At 41.8% G+C, this 20,392-nt stretch overlaps 1 protein-coding gene across 1 annotated transcript; it reads right to left on the bottom strand.

Annotated features, from left to right (window-relative positions):
• Nucleotides 1-4,366: 4,366 nt before the first annotated feature.
• MMAA (metabolism of cobalamin associated A) lies at nucleotides 4,367-15,073 on the bottom strand. Its single transcript, XM_077815340.1, has 7 exons — nucleotides 14,965-15,073; nucleotides 11,923-12,405; nucleotides 10,385-10,507; nucleotides 8,818-8,988; nucleotides 8,350-8,435; nucleotides 6,860-7,009; nucleotides 4,367-4,729 (listed from the first exon to the last, which is right to left on the bottom strand). The coding sequence occupies exons 2-7, from the start codon at nucleotides 12,347-12,349 to the stop codon at nucleotides 4,442-4,444; spliced, it is 1,245 nt and encodes a 414-aa protein (XP_077671466.1). The 5' UTR covers nucleotides 12,350-12,405; nucleotides 14,965-15,073; the 3' UTR covers nucleotides 4,367-4,441.
• Between the last annotated feature and the right edge of the window lie 5,319 nt (nucleotides 15,074-20,392).

The raw sequence follows: 20,392 nt of genomic DNA, 5'->3' as shown, positions 1-20,392 counted from the left end.
CTAAGACCTGTGAGTACTTCAATCTCTTTGTAGCAAGATCGTGATTTTTAATCTCCATTTGGTTCCTAAAGGACAAATATTTTCTTTGCAATTGTGCCTCTAGGTAAGCAGAAACAACAATCGTGGAGACTGAAATAACCATTCAGTCTTTAATGTAGTCCATGCAGCCCAGAAATGAAGGATGTTCACAGTGGATTACATCAGTCTCTAAGTGTTGGCAATCAGGCATCTTTCACAAATACTACAGTCCCATTTAAAACAAACAAACAAACAAACAAAAATCCAACCACCGCCAAAAACAGAGATTTTCTTATTTGGTTACACAACATTCCCTTGTTTCAGGCTACCGTGCATGTCATGTTTCTCCTTTTTTGTCTTTTTCTTTCCATTTGTTGTTTAGCAAGATCTTAAATTGTAAAGGTAATAAGGAACATTTTAGGCATGTGTGTTTCCGCTCTAAAATGTTCTTTTCAGTTGTTTACAACTTTTTTCTTTTCTAAAAAAATGCAATCAACTTTTTAAGGGAACTAGGAACATGATTAAAAAATATATTTGCAACATCTTTTGAATTGTAGATTTAGAAGCTGAACATTGGACAGGGACAGAGTTGTCTACCTGTTGGTAGTTCAGTGAAAATTGCCTGTCTGTGAACTGTCAAAGCTATAAAGGTTTAAAAATCATACTTTGTGCCTGCACGCTGTTTTTTTAAAATAAACATGCTCATGTAGCAGTCTGCCACTGTTCTATCAGCATTGCACAGACACCCTATGTTAGGAAATTTCATCAGGAGTGCTGTCCCTGCCCCTCTATGCGAAGGCACCGAGGAAAAAGGCCGGGCTTCTCCCTCGCTGAGTGCTCATGTGTGTAAAAGGGTTCGGCTGCTGCCTAGCAAACAGTGGCACATCATGTTCAATTATATTTTTACAAAAAACAGTTTATTATTCAGTGTTGTTTATTTGTATTACAGTAGTACCCAGATGCCCCAACTCAGATCACAGCCCCATTGCACAAAAAGATCAGGAAGGCTGCAACGTGCTCCATGTATATTCTGAGCTGCAAACTGAACTGATAGAGCGTTATTTGAGAAATGGTATGTGACATCATAATACTGAATTATAATATATATGCCAAACAGGATGGAGTTAAAGTTATACATCCACCCTTAATTTTGTAATTTCCTGATTTAAGTGGTTTGCATGACATCTATTATCCAGCTATTGTTAAGGAAAATATGTATCCAAGGAAAAGTATTGCTATCGAAGTCTTAAAATATGTGAAGATCCATTTCTTATTCCAAAAAGTGGAAAAAACAGAAAAGGGGTGATGTAGATTTTCTCTGAACATCCTTGAAAAATAGAATAAAAAATGTGGCGTTAGGGAGAAAACTGAGGTAGTTACTGCAGTGTGGAGGGAGTGGATACCATAGCAAGACGTGGCTACTTTTTAAAAGTAAACATCAGGAGGGAGTTCTTCTCCAAGGTTAAAAAAATAATTTTATTTACATACAGTAGCCTCAGCAAACACACAGGAAGCGAGTCAGTGCAGCTTGCAGAGCTACACACATATGGAACAGACAAGAGAAGACTTATTCAAGGCTGACAAGCTTGTAAACCAGGAGGTAATGAATTTACAAAAGCGGTAATTTTGACAATGGAGCAGTCAGCCAAGCGTGGGTCACTTGGCCCCATCACTGAAAACAGAGATTAGATATGAAGAGAATAATCCAAGCTAGGAGAAGGGGATTGAATTTGCTGAGGGCACTTCAGCTGTAGATTCCTTTTAGCAAGTTTGACTGTTTAAGTAGAATAGTTTCAGATTTTCCCAGGAGATGGAAAATGGCAGCCGTTGAGCACTCGAACAAAAAGTCAAAAGGGTAAAGTTTTGTTTTAATAGATTAGCATGGATGAACTCCACTATTTTTCATCACACAGATGGTCTAGAAAAATAGAGAAAACCAGTCTAAATGCTGTTCTCATCACTTTGTAGATCAAGCCAGTTTCCAACCGAGAGTTACATAGCACATTAGTCTGTCCACAAGGTGGGTGCCCTCAGCCAGCCTGAAATTTAGATTTTAATTTTGTAAGTATGTACACAATCATAAAAGTGTGATCAAGACAGCCCATTTAGTAAATGAACAATGTATGTTAGAGATTAACCCAAAGAATGAAGTTCAGATGCAAACTTCACTACATTTCAGGGGGTTTAAAGCCCTGGCTTTTGATTTGGGGCATACTCTAGCTGATACAGCTTCCTCTCACATGGGTGCAATTTAGCATTATACTGTGACCAATTATGATGTCATAATAAAGCATTTGTGTTTCTACCCTCATCCTCCTATCAGAGTTAGCATGAGTACATCTAGACTGGAGCTGGATGGTACAATTTCCAGATCCAGTAGATGTACACATGCTACAAACAGCAGCTGGCATGAGCAGCAGTAGGGGTTATCCACCCAAGTACATATCTAGGGTTTCTGATAGGATCATACGGAGGGCAGCTATCTGTCATGCCCTGGATATGTCTAGCGCACTAGCTTGATCAGAACTACTTGAGCTGGAAATTAAGCCTCTAGCTCGAGGGTAGATGTTCACTCTTAGGCAGTGGTAGCTTAATTTCATGTGTTACCAACAGTGGTTTAAGCATCATTTTACCCTGGTGCAGCCAAACTACATTAGGGGTTTGCATCAGTATAACTAAAATCAGTTACGTGAGTGCAAGTTTTCTCCATACGGAAACTGCCTTTCATCCCTCACCAGCCAAACCATGGTTGTCCTGCTGTTCAGTACTATAATCCCTGAAAATGTACTTCAGCAGGGCTAGTCCTGTGAATGCACATGCATGTTTGCAGGATGGGGTCCTTCCATCCAATTTTATCCTTTCTTTTTTTATCATAATGAAGGATACTGGAAAATAAGGCAAAAGCTGTCACCTGACAGGTGAACTAACTTTAATCCTGGCAGCAAGAATTAAAGTAGCAGGACTTTAACAAGGGGGGGTTCTTCATTGTCTAAGGATAAAAAAAAATTCCTAGTGTCTTCAAAAGCTAACTTTTCTGATGTATTGCAATTTACCTAGTTTAAAAAAAAAAAAAGCTGAAGATCTAGAGAAATAAATATAGATGCAAAATCAAGTATCCCCACTTTTAACATAATTAAAAAATTCAATTTACCTATGCAAGATATGAAGAATTCTTCATAGAACTCCAATTATTGCTTTTCTGCAGTTTCCAAAATTGGCATTTTTTCTGTACATTTCTGCCAAACACCATGTTTTCCAAATAATATTTTAGAAGATCCTCCAATTTATTATTAAAGGATATCAAAATGTGCGTATAGACCTTGAATAGTCAAGGTGAATTTAACAGGAGAAAGTTTAGAAATTGAAGCTTTGATCCAGCCAAATGGCCTTAAAAAAACAACTTTGTCTATAGGGGTTTACCTATAGCTCTTTAGTTATGGAAATACTTATCTTTATCATTAAACTCTGATGTGGGTTCCACTTGAAGTCTTTATCATTAGCTATATTACCTAATGAAACTTCACCTTTTGTTTTAAAAAATTTCTATTCAGGAGATATGAGTAGGGTGTTTCCTTGGATAAATATAGCTCCCAGGCGAGGCTACTTCAATGCTATATCTGTTTGTAACACAAAGAACAGGTTTTGCTTAGGTAATTATACAGCACCCAACACTTTTGTTGTCACTCACAGTGAGGAGATGGGCAATGATCCATGCTGGCAACCGCTCCCCTTGCAGCATCTACCACTATACCAGAGCTGAAATCTGTAGCATGGATACAATCTAATTGTAGCCCTAAACCACAGAAGGCTCCAGCAGCAGTAAGCTGTGTTATACCATAGCCATGTTTAAACACTTATTTTTGTTGTGTACATGAGACTTTGGAGACTCGTTGTTTAATGTGCTTACTGAATCAGAAAAATCTCAGGTTTTTGGTAAGTTATACAGACAGGTCATGTATGCACTGTAAAATTTAACAGGCATGTCCCCTGCAGTAAAAGACACAGATGAGCCCAAGAACAGTTATCCTTATTTTGTATGGGGGTTTTGTTGGTAAATATAATAGGACAAGTGCTGAAAAATTTGGAAAACAGGCAAACAAATTAACTAGCTTGCTGTGACAAACAGTACCATAGTTATTAACAATTTCTATTACAAGCTCATTAAAGCTTTAAAACAACCAACATCCTTCACTATGCTGTACTCAAATAAGAGTTTTAGACGTGTACATTTTTCTTTTTGAATATAATCTGTAGTACTCCCAGAAACTAGCTTTGTTCCTCATGTATATTATCTTTGCCTGAGTCTAGTACTATATGCAAGTATGCTGCAGTAATAAAAATGTGAAGCCATGCTTAGGAAAATTTTATTTAATGTTTAAATAATTTGTGCAAATTGATCAATGACACAGTAGAACATGGTATCTTAAGGTCTGTCTTTGAATGCTTTCAGCAATAGGTCTGCTGCCAGCCCTGGAGCTAAGACACCACTGAGAACCTTTTCTTCTAAAAGTGGAATTTTATCCCTCACTGCTAAATGACTCCGAAAATGGTCCAGCATATTTTCTTGGATTAGATTCCACATCCACACTTTCTGCTGTTTCTGTCGTTTCGTGGTCAACTCACCACTTGTAAGCATGAGATCATGAAATTCTGTCATCTTATCCCACATATCTGAAATGCCTTCTCCAGTTTTAGCAGAGATGCGCATTACCTGTTGGATTAAGGACGACATCTTAAAAGAAATTAAGTAATCACTGGGTTGGGGAGGGTGTTTACACCTGAGTTCTGCATCAGCTAGATTCTACTACAATCACAAGTTCCAATCCTAGTAAGGCAAACTCATCCTTCAGTGCTACTGTAGACCTTTTTCTCCCCCCCCCCCCATGTAGCTTATGTTGTGTGTCCTCCTGATGAGACTTGAAAACCAAGTTTCTGCCACCTCCAAAATGTTACTCACATCCTATAGTACTTGTGACAAAGAGGGTTTACCTAAGTATTCTTGAACAAAGTTGCCCCTGTACTGTCTGATGGCTTACACCCAAGCAGTTGCTGCAGTTCAGTAATATAATTTGTAGAAGGTTTTAGGATCCTATCAAATTAAAGGTAAAGTATACAATATTACTACTTAAATGGGAAGTCAGTTAGGTCTTTGAAGGTTTTAGGATCCTATCAAATTAAAGGTAAAGTATACAATATTACTACTTAAATGGGAAGTCAGTTAGGTCTTTGCATAACCACATTAATATGAAACCCTGGATAGTTTCAATACTATAACAACAGTATTAACTTCTCTTTGTACATTGGAAGAGTAGAAAGCAAACATCCAAGCCATTTGAAACAAGTTCTAACAACACCCTAGTTAGAGAAATGTTTTTAGTCAGCCAAAAAAACCCACACAGGTCTTTTTTTTTTTTTACTATTAACACTTCACAGAGATGCCTGGTCTGTTAAATGTGTAGAGAGAGAGCTTTCACACAATGTAATAAAATCTCTAGAAATTACATATTATAGGTGTTGTAATGATGCTCACTCTATAATATGGTAACACTCTAAAGAGAAAGATCTGATGACTCTATTCCTGTGTAATTTGAAACTTAAGCTTACTGTTGTAAGGATTGTTTTCTTGCTGATATTTACAGGGCAAGGATTTGTAAACTTCTTAAAATTTCCTCTTAAAATAAAAAAAGCATGTTTCTCAAAAGCTTCCATATCTAAACTTCTGCTCAGCAGTGCTGAGGAGGGGAGTGTGTGGCTTCTGCCAGTTGATATAAATCTCAAGTCACCTGTCAGCCCTCCTGGTTCATGTTTATATGGAGCAGAACTGAACCAGACAGGGAAAGACTACATTCCCTATTAAACTTTATTGGGTAAAGGTTTCAGCTCTGTGTAAATTGCTCTGCTGGTTGAACAAATTAATCACTAGACACTGCAAAGCACAAATGTATGTGCCACCTATGTAAGTATGTTAAAAGCTGAACACATTTGCATTGCAACAGAAGCAGTCAATAACACTGTTTCAAAGGGCACATTCAGGTCAGTTTGCATAACTTCCTAGGTTTTGTTTCAAAGGGATAAGCCAAAGGACTAAAAATCTGATCAGGAAGCAAAGTAATAGTTGTTCTACAGTGATGTCCAATCACTAATTGGGTTTCAAATGACTGGGAGTTGAGGCACTAAGTGTAGGGGGTAGAATGGGAACAGAAAACCATGACCAAGGAAGCCTCATTTATATATAAAAGCATTTTATTACTGACTCTTTGCCGCAATTATGAATTCTAATTATTTGTATTGCGGTAGTACCTGAAGGCCCACAGAATCAGGGACCCATCGTCCTAGGTGCTGTACACACAGAGGAAGACAAGGTCATTGCACTAAAATCACATGACACACATCACAAGTGGGTATAACAAGGAGGAGAAAATAAAACATGGATAATAGTAGTTACATAGGTTAGTATGGTTTACAACAAGATGGTTCCCAAACTTCTTAAAAATGTATAGAAATGATTAAAACTCAGCAAGCCCCCCTGACCCTAGGTCTAGCCATTATCACTTTGCTGTAGGCAACGTGGTAGATGTGAGTTTTGAGGAAGGATCTGGAGGCGAGAGAGAGCGAGCGAGTAATGGCTTTCTAAACTAGTTCAGGGAGGGTACCCAATAAATAAGGGATTGCGTGAAAGAAGTAGCAAAGATGTTTCAGCTACTGGTGCACAAGTGGTGCAGGAGAGACTTTTACATAAATGTCCAGGTGGTTAATATGTAGTTAGGATTAAGTTAAGTCCCGTAACCTACACACCACCTCTTCGGAAATAATAAGAAGAAAATTGTGAAAACATACAAACCTTTGGTCTCCAAACCTTAGAGCGCTTGCGAAGCAGTTTCATAGCACTAACATATTCTGCTTGTATCCGCCGTGCAGGCACAACTAAATCCCCATCAGCTTTAGTTATAGCAACTAGATCTGCCATCTCAATTATACCCCGTTTAATACCCTGAATGGAAAAAGAAAAAGGAGAAAAAAATTAATATGTTAATGCTCAGTCATAAAACTTTGATAAACTAATGGGGCTTGTTTGTTGTATTATATTACCCCCTGACTTTCTTCTTAGAGTCACAGACTTTAAGGTCAGAAGGGACCATCATGATCATCTAGTCTGACCTGCACAATGCAGGCCACAGAATCCCACCCACTCTTGTAATAAACCCCTAACCTATGTCTGAGCTACTGAAGTCCTCAAATCATGGTTTAAAGACTTCAAGGTACAGAGAATCCTCCAGCAAGTGACCCAAGCCCCACTCTGCAGAGGATGGCAAAAAAAACCCAGGACCTCTTCCAATCTGCCCTGGAGGAAAATTCCTTCCCGACCCCAAATATGGGGATCAGCTAAACCCTGAGCATGTGGGCCAGACACCCAGAATTCTCTGTAGTAACTCAGATCCCATCCCATCACAGGCCATGGGGCACATTTACCGCTAATAATCAAAGATCAATTAATTGCCAAAATTAGGCTATCCCATCATACCATCTCCTCCATATACTTATCAAGCTTAGTCTTGAAGCCAGATGTGTCTTTTGCCCCCACTGCTCCCCTAGGAAGGCTTAATCTTAATCGTTAGGCACCAGGAATTTCCTAATATTAGGACTGTCTGAGGTTTCATTAGTAGTTAGGCAGTTGTTATGACTCTGAAAAATTAAATTCACATATTTATTCCTCTACCATGAGAAACTAACACCCTTCATGTATGTATAGCATGGGTTGGCATTATTACCTGAAAGGAGCATAACTGAATTTGCTAAATCAGTGGCTCTCAAACTTTTTTTACTGGTGACCCCTTTCACACAGCAAGCCTCTGAGTGCGAATATATACACTTTCTAACATATTTAAACACCATTATAAATGCTGGAGGCAGAGTCAGGTTTGGGGTGGAGGTTGATGGCTCGCAACCTCCTGAGGGGTCCTGACCCCCAGTCTGAGGACCCCTCTGCTAAACTAATCAGTTGTTACACAATTGATTGTTGTCATCGTCATGTACATATATGAGCATTCAAAAGTGAGAAGTTAATCATATCTAATGAGTAATGTGGATCATAAGAGACTGGCCAGAACCAAAACTTCAAATCCTAACACCTGTAACATTTGGGAAAATTCAGATCCAAATTTTGTGGGTCAAGTTGGTAAGATTCTGACTTCAGTGGGAGAAGAGTGAGGACACCACCAAGCACTTCGGAAAATACTACTAATACTTGCTTACTCAGACTTAATGCACACACACATTCCAAATTCAGACTTATGTTTTAGGTCATAATTAGCATTTGAGAAAGATAAATACCTGTAACTCATCTCCTCCTGCTGGTGGCAGCAGCAAAACAAACATGTCAACCATGTCAGCAACTGCAAATTCAGATTGCCCCACACCTGAAAAATTGAAACCAGAATTGAACTTTCACAGCCATTCTAATGACAGTACTAAGGAGAAGTCCCACTATGGCTCCCTCTCTTTCTGAGCTCAACAAAGTTGGATACAATGAAGGTCAGTATGAAATCTAGTTTTATAAAATTCTCTCTCAGAATTTACAAGGCTTAAAGAGATAAAAGAAAGGCCCCATTGGGTGAAGTCAACACACACTTATGAAAGGAATGGACCAAAATGGAACAGAAAAGATGAAGTACCAGAAATAGACAAGGCAGAAGAAAAGCTGTAAGAGGAAATATGCATCATTAGTGCCATAAGTTGGCCTGGACAGTACAGTGCAGTTGCAAGCGCTAAATTTTTAATTTTTACTTTTAAATCACATACCTACTGTTTCCACAAGAATGATGTCATAGCCTCCTCCCTCACATAGCAGAATAGCTTCATTTGTGGTCCTAGTCACACCTCCTAACGTTCCCCTGGTTGGAGATGGCCTGATGTAAGCATTCATGTCCCTTGACAACTCAGTCATCCGTGTTTTATCACCCAAGAGCGAGCCTTAAACATTTAACATTAACAATTTCAAAAAGGGCAAGTAGTCCGTTAATTTTCAATAGTCAATAACATAGGTGTGCAGGTGAGTGTCTCTGCTGTGGAATCAAATGAGAATTTCCCAGCGTTGTGTGCTAGCAAGTTTCTGTGTGGCTCTTTTGGCTTGCAAGATGTGAGAATATCACAAAAGTGTAACGGCAAGTTAATGCAACCCACTGTCCCTAAACTCAGAGGGCTCCCTCTATGCCAGCACAGACTCTGCAAGTCCTGAACCCCTTTATGTGATCTGAGCACAGCTGGGTCAGCAAACTCTTACCTATCTGTTATCCCTCCCACTCCATAGGAAACTGCCCAAAGACAAGCAGTGTCCTCCCAAGACGAAACTCTCCTATAGTCACTTTTTTATTTGAATTTAATGAAAATTTACTAGTATGACAAGTGTTGCTAAAGTTTAAAAGGAGACAGACCCTCTCAGTCCTCCTTTGTTCCTTATCCTGACCCTTTCTCTGGTGACCTATAAGTCTTGTCTCCACTACACATTCAAGGCATATTCCGTCTAGCCACAACTAATCGCACAGTCGTTATTCATAGTTAACCTGTAACATCTCCCAACAGTAGAATTATAACAAGTTTCAAGAGACAGATATACAGAAAATGATAACGTATTAGTCAGATACAGCCATCTATGACAAAAGGATTAAAATCTCAGTTTCTACTGGTTAGGTCCCAGATAAGTTTTCTAAATCAAGCTTAGTCAGCATTGCACCAGAGGATTTAAATTTTGGGAGGGGCAGGGTTTGCAGACGAAAGCAACATGGGTTTGGAGAGCCTGTTGCTGAAGAGCAGGTAGCCCACAAAAGTTAGTCAAGTTCAGCGGCACTGCAACATCACCATGACTTACTACACAGAAGAGTCAATCTTGGCACCAAGATAGTCCCACAGAAGTTAAACAATTTGTTCCCATTCAAGGATGATAGTGTATTTTTCCAAGATTCAAGGCAAAGCAGGAATATATATATTGGTGGGGAGAGGGGGAGGTTGAGTTGCAAGTGTATTCTGATGGCCTCTAAATGAAGAGATTATTTGGCATCACTTCCAGTCTATATCGCAAAGTTTTAACAATAACAGTACTGATCACAGAAAAGGAAGTTTTCCCTTTCCCCATACAATACCAGGAGAGAGAGGCTGTACAAGGCCACCAGAAGACAGCACAAGTTTGGGGACCTCACAAAACTGGGACTATGATGCCTAATTCCACAGCACACAAAAAATGACTAAAAAGCAATATATAGTTCATGAATGTAACTTTATAGGATAAATTTTCAACCACACACACCAGAAGCACCAGATATTGTCAAGATTAAATGCAGGAGAGCCGACAAAAGCTTTAAGACACACTCACCACCACTTGTGCTAGAGGAAGGGTCCACAGCCAGTACAGACACTTTGTGACCCCTGTCTGTAAGCATTTTCCCAAAGCATTCTATAAATGTTGATTTCCCAGCACCAGGGGGACCAGACAATCCTAAGTAGTAGAGGGACAAAAAACTCTAGTTTAATGAAATAGGCAACAGCCTCTACTGATCTTTCCTTCTCAATGCTCTTCACATGTTATGAACTAATCCCCAACACATTCCTTTGACAATAATGTGAAAGAAATCATTTGTCTTAAAAATATAATTCAGAAAAATAGTACGAGACCCTATTCCAGTTATTTACTACAAATAATCTGAGGCCTGTCACTTCTAGTAAACGACCCCTCCTCTTTTGTACACACTCCCACCTCCACACAAACCCCTCTACTAATAGAGGGGTGTAGGTTTTTTTAATTTAGATTTGACTGAAAAAGTAACTTCCCCCTTTCCCTCCTCCAGATATATCACAAAATGCAACCAACTGCTACAATTAATCACCTTCATAAACCACATACTGGTAGATTTCATCTTCCCGTTAAGGCACCTAGAATTACATGTTAATATTGAATTTTCTAATGAAGAAATCCAAACTTTCTCATTTTGGATTTGCAGTGTATTACATCAGTCTGCTCTGGAGGGGATCATTCACTTCTCTAACGCTTATTCATTCTGCCCATAGCAACATAAGATTGATTTCTTTAACCTCTTCTCCTCTTCCCAAACAGAGGTTTCTCAATATTGGTTTGCACTGCAGAACTTTAAAAATGCAACATGTCAAATCTACAATTTTCAGAAATCATTTAGTATTTAAAGCTGCTGTTTCAGATAAGAAGGTGGATGACTTGCATTCTAATTTAAGACAACTAAACTAGGACTGGCCTGTTGCTTTGCGCTTTGTGCTCTTCACTAACATTTAAGATGCCATGCTCCAGTTCTTGCTTCCTTTGGGCATACAAATGCATAAGGCAATTGTGCACTACACCACTCTACAGTGATCCTTCCAACTGATATTGAAGCATTTGATAGGCTGTAAAGGGAATCTCACCCACCTCTCCTCAGCTAAAAGGTAGGTTGCTTTAAGGTGGGGCCTTTACTGATGATAAAACAACTGAAAATTTTTCCTCCTCCTTTTTTTGGGGAAAACACATGCACCTCAAGGAAAAAAGATACAGCCATTTGGTAATGCTCATCTAAACTCATCTGAACAGCTGGTGCAGTTACGCCTTCTAGCCCCCCACATTCTTCAGCTCAGCAAAACTAATCCTATCATCCATGAGAAATTCCCCTATATCCTCTCCAGAAATTGAGGGGCCATTTTTAAAGCCTCCCTAAGAGTATTTTCCAGCATTGTGGAGAAGCTATTCTTATGAACAATACAAGTGACTTAAAGATGGTTACAAACTATTAATAATCCAATGATTTCAGACTCTACTCCATATTTGCTTAAAAATTATAAATATCGGAAACAAGAGATGATATCATCATAAGATCACAACAGTTACTGGACAGACAAAAGAGGACTGACCCACTCTAAAGGCTAGTGGTTTTCCTTTATTTAACTTTTCTTGTTCTCTGTGGTAGGATAATACCTTCTGAATGAGCACCTGGGCTATCTCCTTTTTCCTGCTCTGAGTTGATTCTACGAGGGTAATGGCCTCTGCCAAGCAGGCTCTGTGCCCTTGGATTAATCCACTGTAAAGTCTGTCTACAAGTCTCTGTTCCTTGTCACAAAGTCCCTGTGTTTGTTGGTCTACGGTTGCTTGATAACACATCCCTCTTTTCAAATCACTTGCTGGCAACATCCACTTTGTACAATACAAGCATACTGAATTAAAAGATTGGGTATATGGAAATAATGATCTAGGAGTGAAATTTGAGTGGAAGCTTTTGGAAGAAATCTTTCTCAGAAAACGATAGTGAGGGAATCTTAGCAGCAATGACAACGTGTTCATCTTGTTTGGAATCAGAGAGTATCAGTGGTATCTGTTCAACTGTGTTTGCAGCCAGCCTAAAAGGAGAGAAAAACCGCTTTAGTTTCTTAAAAATACCTCTAAACATTGAAATTAACAGATGTAGATGATCAATCTTTTCAGTCAAATCATTAGATTTTACTTTATCCACACCTGTGTCCATAACATGTACAAAGGAGATTTGCACACAAAACAGTTGTGTTAACTGCTCTCTCTAAAAGATGACATTTTATTCTTGTTGGAAAAATATCACCATGGGAAACCACCCATTAGGTGGATTTAGGAAGACACATAATTGTTAATTTTTAAAGCTGAAGTTAATAAACTAAATCATTTGTTTAAAAAGTTTGTACTCTAGTTATAGGGAGAAAAAAAAATCATCTATCCTCTTGATTACCAGAAAGCTGTTTTAACAAAAAAACAAAAACCAAAAAAATTCACCTCAACAGGTAAGAAAGTTCTCATACACCTCCCCCCTTCTGTGCTCTTGACACAACAAACCTTATATGTTTATCCAATAGTTTCCTCAGGTCTGTTCTGCTCTGAAGCCCATAATAAAATCAAATAAAACAACCCTCTGGAGTTTACCTTTTGTACCTTTTCTCCAGAAGTAGATGTAGTTAGGTGCACTAAATAAGTGTGGGGAACTTGGAAATAATTTGTTAACTTTGAAGATTTAAGATGGAGCCTATTAGTCTCATCTACATGGAGGTTATTTTCTGGAAAGAAAAAAAAAAGTCCCATAATTGCACCCTCATAGACAAGTTGCCAGAAGCACTACAACACCTACTCTGAACAGGTTTAGACACTGGTTAAAATGTTGGCAACTACCTGAAGCTGCATCTATATTACTGCTCTGCTCAGTGGAGCTATGCCAAAATTAGCAATGATGGGAACTTTCTCAGAAAGAAGTCTAATGTAGAAGCAGCCTCGCAATGCAAGAGACATTCTATTCTACAATCCTATTTTCACTTCCTTGTAAATTTCACAATTTACAAAAAAGTCCATGTTTCCCGATTGCAGATCAGATACGGGTACAAATTTTCTATCTGCACAGGGCTCTACGCACACCTACAGTTAGTGAGCTTCAGCGAAGATGCTCCCCCTGCATAGAACTGTATTAACTTTAAACTACCTATATGCCTTTTCCAAGACACCCGGTTTGTCTTTTAACTGGGCTACTGTAACTCTAGTAGCTTCAGACAAAATCAGATGCATTAGCAATAGGACAAGATTTGACTACACTCCATAGCATGTGCACTCACTTTATACAGTGTATTATGTATCCTGCCTATTTTTACTGCAGCAAATCTTCAGAAAAAAAGCACAGACAAAACTGTACAACTAGTTCACTGTGATTGGGAAACACATTGACCAAAATTTTAAAATCTATGGGACTAAAGTTAGACTCCTAAATCAATATTTAGGCATCTAAGCAAAGTAGCCCTTATTCTGAGGGACTGAGCATCTCACATTCTCATTGACTTAAATGGAAGCTGGTATGCTTCTGAAAAATCAGGCCACTTCTATTTAGATGCCTACAGCCCAGGTCTTGCAATGACATCTATGCAGGTGAATCTCTACACACACACACAGATGTCATTGCAGAAGTGGGGCCTTGACATGGATTTAGGAACCTAACTTTTGGGCAGACAAATTCAAAAAGGGTGGCCACTCTGAATCACTGGATTCTGCAAAACATCAAGTTTGTTAACAGATGACATAAGGAAACTGAACCACCAAGTGACGATTGTTCACTTATTTTGACAATGAAAATTTAGAAAATAAGAACATGGGAATGACCCCCCAGACCAGCAACCCCAGGGGTGAGGCAATGGCGGGCGCTGGAGCAGCTGTAGTCAGCTCCCGCCGCGGGAGCAGTGGCAGGAGGGGAGCAGCGGCCCCAGGAGGGGAGCAGCCCCTAGCAGCGCTCTGTTCGTGCCCCCCGCCCCGGAATTTTCAGGAAGAGCCAGGGACAGGTCATGGGATTCTGTGAATTTTTCTTGATTGCCCATGACCTGTCCCTGACTTGACTAAAACTACCCTTGACAGAATCTTAACCTCACTCCTTGGCGATCCTCCAGTCGTCTGGTACAGAGGCCACGTTAAGTGATAAGTTACACATCGCAGTTAGTAGTTCCGCAATTTCAAAGGAGAGTTCCTTCAGTGAATCCCACCTGGCCCCGGGGACTCACTACGGTTAAATTCATTCAGTCTGTCCCCCAACTGTACAATGGTTGCACCGCTCACCAGTGCCATTCGCACCCCCCACCCCCCACCACACACACACACACACACCCACCCCCGTTCAGAGATCTGTGCTCTCTCCGCGCGGACACGGCCAGGGCACGGGCTGTAAAAGTATCATCGGGTTATCTGGACAACCACAGCGCCCAGGAGCCCGCCGCACTCGCGCCGCGCCACGCAGCAAGGGCGGCGGCTCTACGCGGGGCTGCTCGTGTGAACAATGACGCGCATAACCCACGACGCCCCTCCCCCGCCGCCCCAGACACACAATCCCAATACGCCACTCGACACAGGCCCCCGGCGCCCCCCCCCCCCGCATCACCCACGGACCCCCCAAGGCCCAGCCCTACCCGCCCAGCAGCAGGTTCCGGCTCCGGCGGCTTCCCCGCGGCCTCCCAGCGCGGCCGAGCGGGACATCCGGAGCAAAGGGCGCGGTCGGTGGGGGGGCGCGTGTGAGCTCCAGGCATGCGCAATGCGCATTAGAGAGCACAGCGCCTGCACTTTCCTAGAGCTCGTGTGTACAAAGACTAGAACAATCCCCCCCAGAGAGACCGCTTGTCCCCCAACACCCCCAGCCACCCCCGTACACATCCCTCTCCCAACAGACCCCCCAACACCCGCAGCCACCGCTCTAGGGGTCATCCCTGCACCCCAGCCCCCACACACACCCTGAACCCCTGGCCCCACCACAGAGCTCGCATCCCCTCCTGACCCCCAATCTACAGCCCCCTCCCACACGCCAAATCCCTCGCCCCAGCCTGGAGCCCAAGCCCCTCAGCCCCACCCCTGAGCCATCACCCCCTCCCACACCCCAAGTCCCTGCCTGGAGCCCCCTCCTTTCTGGCCCCACCCCACTTAGAGCCCTCCCCCAGCCCAGTGAAAGTGAGTGAGAATGGGGGCGAGCAAGCCAGAGAGGGAAGGGGAATGTTAATGAGCGGGGGCGGGGCTAGGGTGTTTGGTTTTGTGCAATTAGAAAGTTGGCAACCGTACCCTGTATACACACCTCTCCCAACACCCACAGCCACCCCTGTGCACACACTTCTCCAAACACCCCCAACAGACACCTCCCAGACACACCACTACTCATATAACTGTCTCAATGCCCAGACAGAGACCTTCCAGCGCACACAGACATCCCACATATGCACCTACACCCCTCACTGTATATACACTCACCTCTCCCAACACCCCCCAACAGACACCTAGAATCATAGAATATCAGGGTTGGAAGGGACCCCTGAAGGTCATCTAGTCCAACCCCCTGCTAAACAAAAAAACCTCCATACACACCCCTCCCAACACCCACAGACTTCCCCATACACACATATAGACAACCTCTACCCAGACATCCCCACACCCACTGACCTTTCCCCTGACCCCCCGTACTGTTCTGCTATTACATTCTAATCCTGGCCAGCAAATCTCACAGGAACAGCCACAAAGAGGAGCAGGTAGGGTGAAGAGGGCATAGTGTCCTGTCACTGGTCCTGAGCTCTGCTAAACAACCCTCAATTAGACTTCAAACAGTGGGGCTTCTACATGCCCCTGACAACTTCACCCCCACAACAACTCACTCATTCACCAACATGCTGTCCCCCTATGAAAAAAGACACAAGAATGTGTGTATACCTGTTTATAATGGAAAACTGAAAAACCTGAGATTCCCCCTTGGCTGCTTTCCCCACACTCCCTAGCTTTTCTTCCATGTGCAAGGCCAAGGGGCAGGAGAAACGGTGAGTGTGTTAGAAATTACTGAACAAACTTAGTATTTTTCTTATGAGAAAAAAATTATCTCCTTTATTTTAAATCAACCCAGTCACCAGTGGGATTCTCACTACCTTCTCTGCCCTACCTGGAAATGTCTCTGTTCGTCCACTCCTTCATTCAGCATCAGTTGTATGGTCACAGGACCACGAAGATGCCATCATGAGAAAGCCCCCTAAAGTCTGAGACGCAGGTCACAGCCTGACAAGGAGGCTGGTAGACGCATCAGTTTCGTATAGTAGCTGCAACAGCAGTTACCCAGTTGGTATTGGCACACCAGAGATCCAGGCTATAGTGCACAAGTGATCCAGGACCTGTAAGTCCTACATGCAGCTGCCTGAGAGGAGACTGAAATGGTGGTGGTCCATAAGCACCACAGGTTTTAACCATGTCTCCTTCCTTCCCAGTCTATCATATAGAACGTACTGGAGCAAGTCTATAGCTGGCGACATGGATTTGTGGGTGCAGCATTGTGCATTGGACTCACAAAAGAGCGTGTAATTCAGCAAAGGGCTTGCAGCTGGTCGTCAGGCTGCATATGATTTTATCTTGGCACAGCAGACAGGGCATGTAGTGGATTAGCTCATGCCTCCTTTGCATGGACTGGTGCACCATAAGGATATGCTACACATTATTATCCCCCTAGGGAAGAATGACCTGGGAACGGGCTCCAGGCTCTAACTGATTTGGAAGGCTAAGCAGGATATTGGACTGCTGCTAGACATGTTTCCTAGCATGGGGAGAATATAGTTGGAGATACTAGTCTGCAGGGTTTGGCAAACTGCAATCCACCCACAAAAAATGTGGATAGGGCCTGGAGGAGGACCAACTGGAAAGTACTGACATGGCTGGAGTCCTGAGGTAGCTTGGTTATCATCAGCCGAGCCTGTACCTGAGCTTTTTCTGATACAGGCACAGATTTGTTCCTGGATGATCTTAGTAGTGGGTTGGCTGAATTTCTAGGTAACTTCTTGTAGGGACATGGGTGTGGAGGCAGCCAATCTGATGCTAGTGCCTACTTGTGGCAGGTGCCCAGTGCAGGAACTCATTGATTTAGACTCCAGATACAAACAGATAATGTAGAAAGCATCCCAAGGTGATGCCCCCATCTCATTAGGATATGATGTCTAACCTCCTGGGGGGAAATGCAAACCAGAGGCCAGGGGACACCCGGCCAATGCACTTGACGGCGGTGCAGGCTGATGGTCAAGGTCCCCTCTGACCTCAATCCCCTAGAGGGGGAGAGATGCTATCAGGGGAGTGGAAGTGCCCAGAGACCCTCCTAATGTGATGACGGACTTCCCCTGCAGTGGAAGCCCCCATGAATTGGCAAAGAATCAATGGGTTGCAAGTGATGGGGCTGTCCCTCAGCAGGAACCTTGGATGTAATTAAACTAATAAAGCTGCAGCTTAGTTAAAACACTTACTGTGTGTCTTGCCTTCTTCCATGCAGTGAGCACACCAAACTTCTTTTCAAATGCCAAGCTGCTAGATTTAACTTGCAGAAGAAGTGGTCCATACAATACCAAATCCAGCCCTTGAGTGAGGAAAAATGATGGGTTTACTGACACGTTCATCAGGTTGGGAAACCAAGATCTCCTGGGACATTGGGGACCCAGTGAGATCACTTCCACTTCCTCCTCCTCGATCTTCTGTTACACCCTTGTGATAGTGGGCACTAGGGGAAAAACAAAGTAGCGCCTTGGCCACTTGAGCAACAGGGCACCTCTGTGTAGGGCTCTTGGCTCTTTCCACATTGCTAAGCATTGGCAAGCCTTCCAGTTTGCTTTGGATGGAAAAAAAATCCCAGATTGGAGTTCCAAACATTTTGGTGATCAACTGGAAAGATTCATTGTGAAGACTCCATTTTATCTTATTGATTTTTCTTCTGCTCAGCCAGCCAGCCTTTTTATTACTGGTGGCCTTGATATGCAAAACCCTGATAGAAAATGGGCCTCTGTCCACTGCATCAACAATGCTGCTTCCTTATGTATATACCTTGACCTCCTACCGCAAGGTGGTTTACATATGCATGTTATCGCCAATGTATTGTCCATCGTTATGAGGATGATAGGGTCAGTTATTCAAAAACACACTTTCCTGCCCTCGGTTCTGGAAAATTTATGCTTTCCTTTTGTTCAGAGGACCACCACTCTGAGTCACTAACTTCTCAGAGAACGCACCCCATCCCTCCAGACCTATAGTTATGACAGACCTATCTGGTTCTGCCGTGGCCAACTCTCCCTAGAACCTTTCCAAACTCATCCACCAATCCAGGGAATTCAAACACAAGTGATGCAACATTCACTTTCCAAGAAGAAAAAAATAAAATAAAATTAAAAAATCATAAAATGGCAGGAAAGGGAGACGAGGAAGCCCTGGAGAGTCCTCATATGCATTCTTGCCCAAATACTCAGAGTGCTGACATCTTTGCGCACCTCCTTTAGAGGGTAACTGCTGATCTGATCCTGTTCTGTCTTCCAGCTGACAGAAAAAAATTGTGGGTCTGTGTCTATCAACATTCCAAGATGAACTAGGTGCCTGCTGTGGTAACTCCAGAAAAGAGACAAAGCGACTCTTCAAACTTTTTTTTTTTTTTTTGGGGTGACCAGCGTGTCCAAATAAGACTAAATGTTATCCAAATTACTAATTAACAGAAGTCCTCTTTCTCTCGCAGAAGGTGCTGGATTCCACTTCCCTATCAGTAGCTTACAGGAGGCAGAGTAGAACTAAAGGGGTCCCTGGAATGGGGTTGGGGAGGGCCACTGCCTCAGCCATCCAGTCAGTTTTGATTTTACTCACTACAGCTACGGATCAGTCAAGATCCACTCTGCTGATCTGTGGACTTATCCCTCACAGAGAAACAGTTATCTGATCCCAGGACATTTGATTTTGAATTTTTTTCCCATCCTGAATCAGGTTGAAAACTTGAAATCTCAAAAATTTGCACAAACCAATAATCTATAAATATGTTGGATTGGGTCAATCAAAACATTTCAATAATTTCTAAAAATTTTGTTTCAACTTTGACCTTTCTAAATGTTAACCTCTTTGTGTAAATTACCTAAATTTTCAAAACAAAAAGTCATTTCAAACTGGAAAAACAAAAAATTTGTCTTGTTTCCACATTTTCAAAACTTCTGTAAAAAAAATTTCAAATCTGAAGATTTATTAGAACGGATCCTTTCCCACCAACAATTTTGGGTTTAACAAATGGACATTGTCTGACAAAAGAGAGTGCTTTCTCAGAAAATTCCCAAACGTCTCTATTGAATAGCTTACAATGTAGTTTAAGACAGGATACAATAAATAGGTGCAAACAACAATAGGAGGGAATGGGGTGAAAGGTGGAAAAATGATGATGTACATGAAGAAATAAAATCCAGTTCACTCGGTCTCTATTGGGGCAGTGCTGTCATTGAAAGACTGATGCCAAGTCGACATTAGAAAAAGTTTGCTTGTATAGTTATAATGGCAAACCGTCCCAGTGTAGACATACTTCATACCAGCAAAAAGTGCTTTTTCTGGGATTGCTTATAGCAGTTCCTTAAGTAAAATAAGCTATACTGGCAAAAACACTTTCTGCCGTAACTGCATCTACACTAGGGCTTTTACCAGGATAGAAATGTTGCAAAAACACCCCTAAGCTACATTGCTATACTGACAAAGTTTCTAGATTAGACCTGGCCTAAGAGGACTAAAAATGTATATGTCCCTAATGTCAGCAGATCAGATTCTGAAAATACAGAGGCATGTTGCAGAAAAGGTGCCAGTTTTATCTAGTCACTTTTCACAGTAGGACCACACTTCCAGAGAAACTTTGTTTCTCTTCTATCCTATGTTTTCAGACATAGCAGCTTTCCCCCCACCCCCAGTAATATATTGACTTGAGTGCTATGACCCACAGCCCTTACCTGGCAGTCAAATAATGGCAGTCAGATAATGGAGGTGGATATATCTTGGTGATACAAAACATGTTAACAATCCATATCTTAAGCATATATAAGAATATAG

This window comes from Eretmochelys imbricata, chromosome 4, assembly GCF_965152235.1.
Source record: "Eretmochelys imbricata isolate rEreImb1 chromosome 4, rEreImb1.hap1, whole genome shotgun sequence".
Classification (NCBI taxonomy): Eukaryota; Metazoa; Chordata; order Testudines; family Cheloniidae; genus Eretmochelys; species Eretmochelys imbricata.
This window is presented reverse-complemented; position numbering and strand designations above follow the sequence as displayed.

Excerpts from the sequence above, each read along its gene's own strand:
- MMAA (XM_077815340.1), bottom strand. The coding sequence starts at position 12,349 with ATGAACACGTTGTCATTGCTGCTAAGATTCCCTCACTATCGTTTTCTG. Across the intron at positions 10,508-11,922 it reads ACCACTAGCCTTTAGAGTGG|GATTGTCTGGTCCCCCTGGT; the intron begins GTCAGTCCTCTT and ends TCTACTACTTAG. Across the intron at positions 8,436-8,817 it reads CATTCTTGTGGAAACAGTAG|GTGTGGGGCAATCTGAATTT; the intron begins GTATGTGATTTA and ends TCAATTTTTCAG.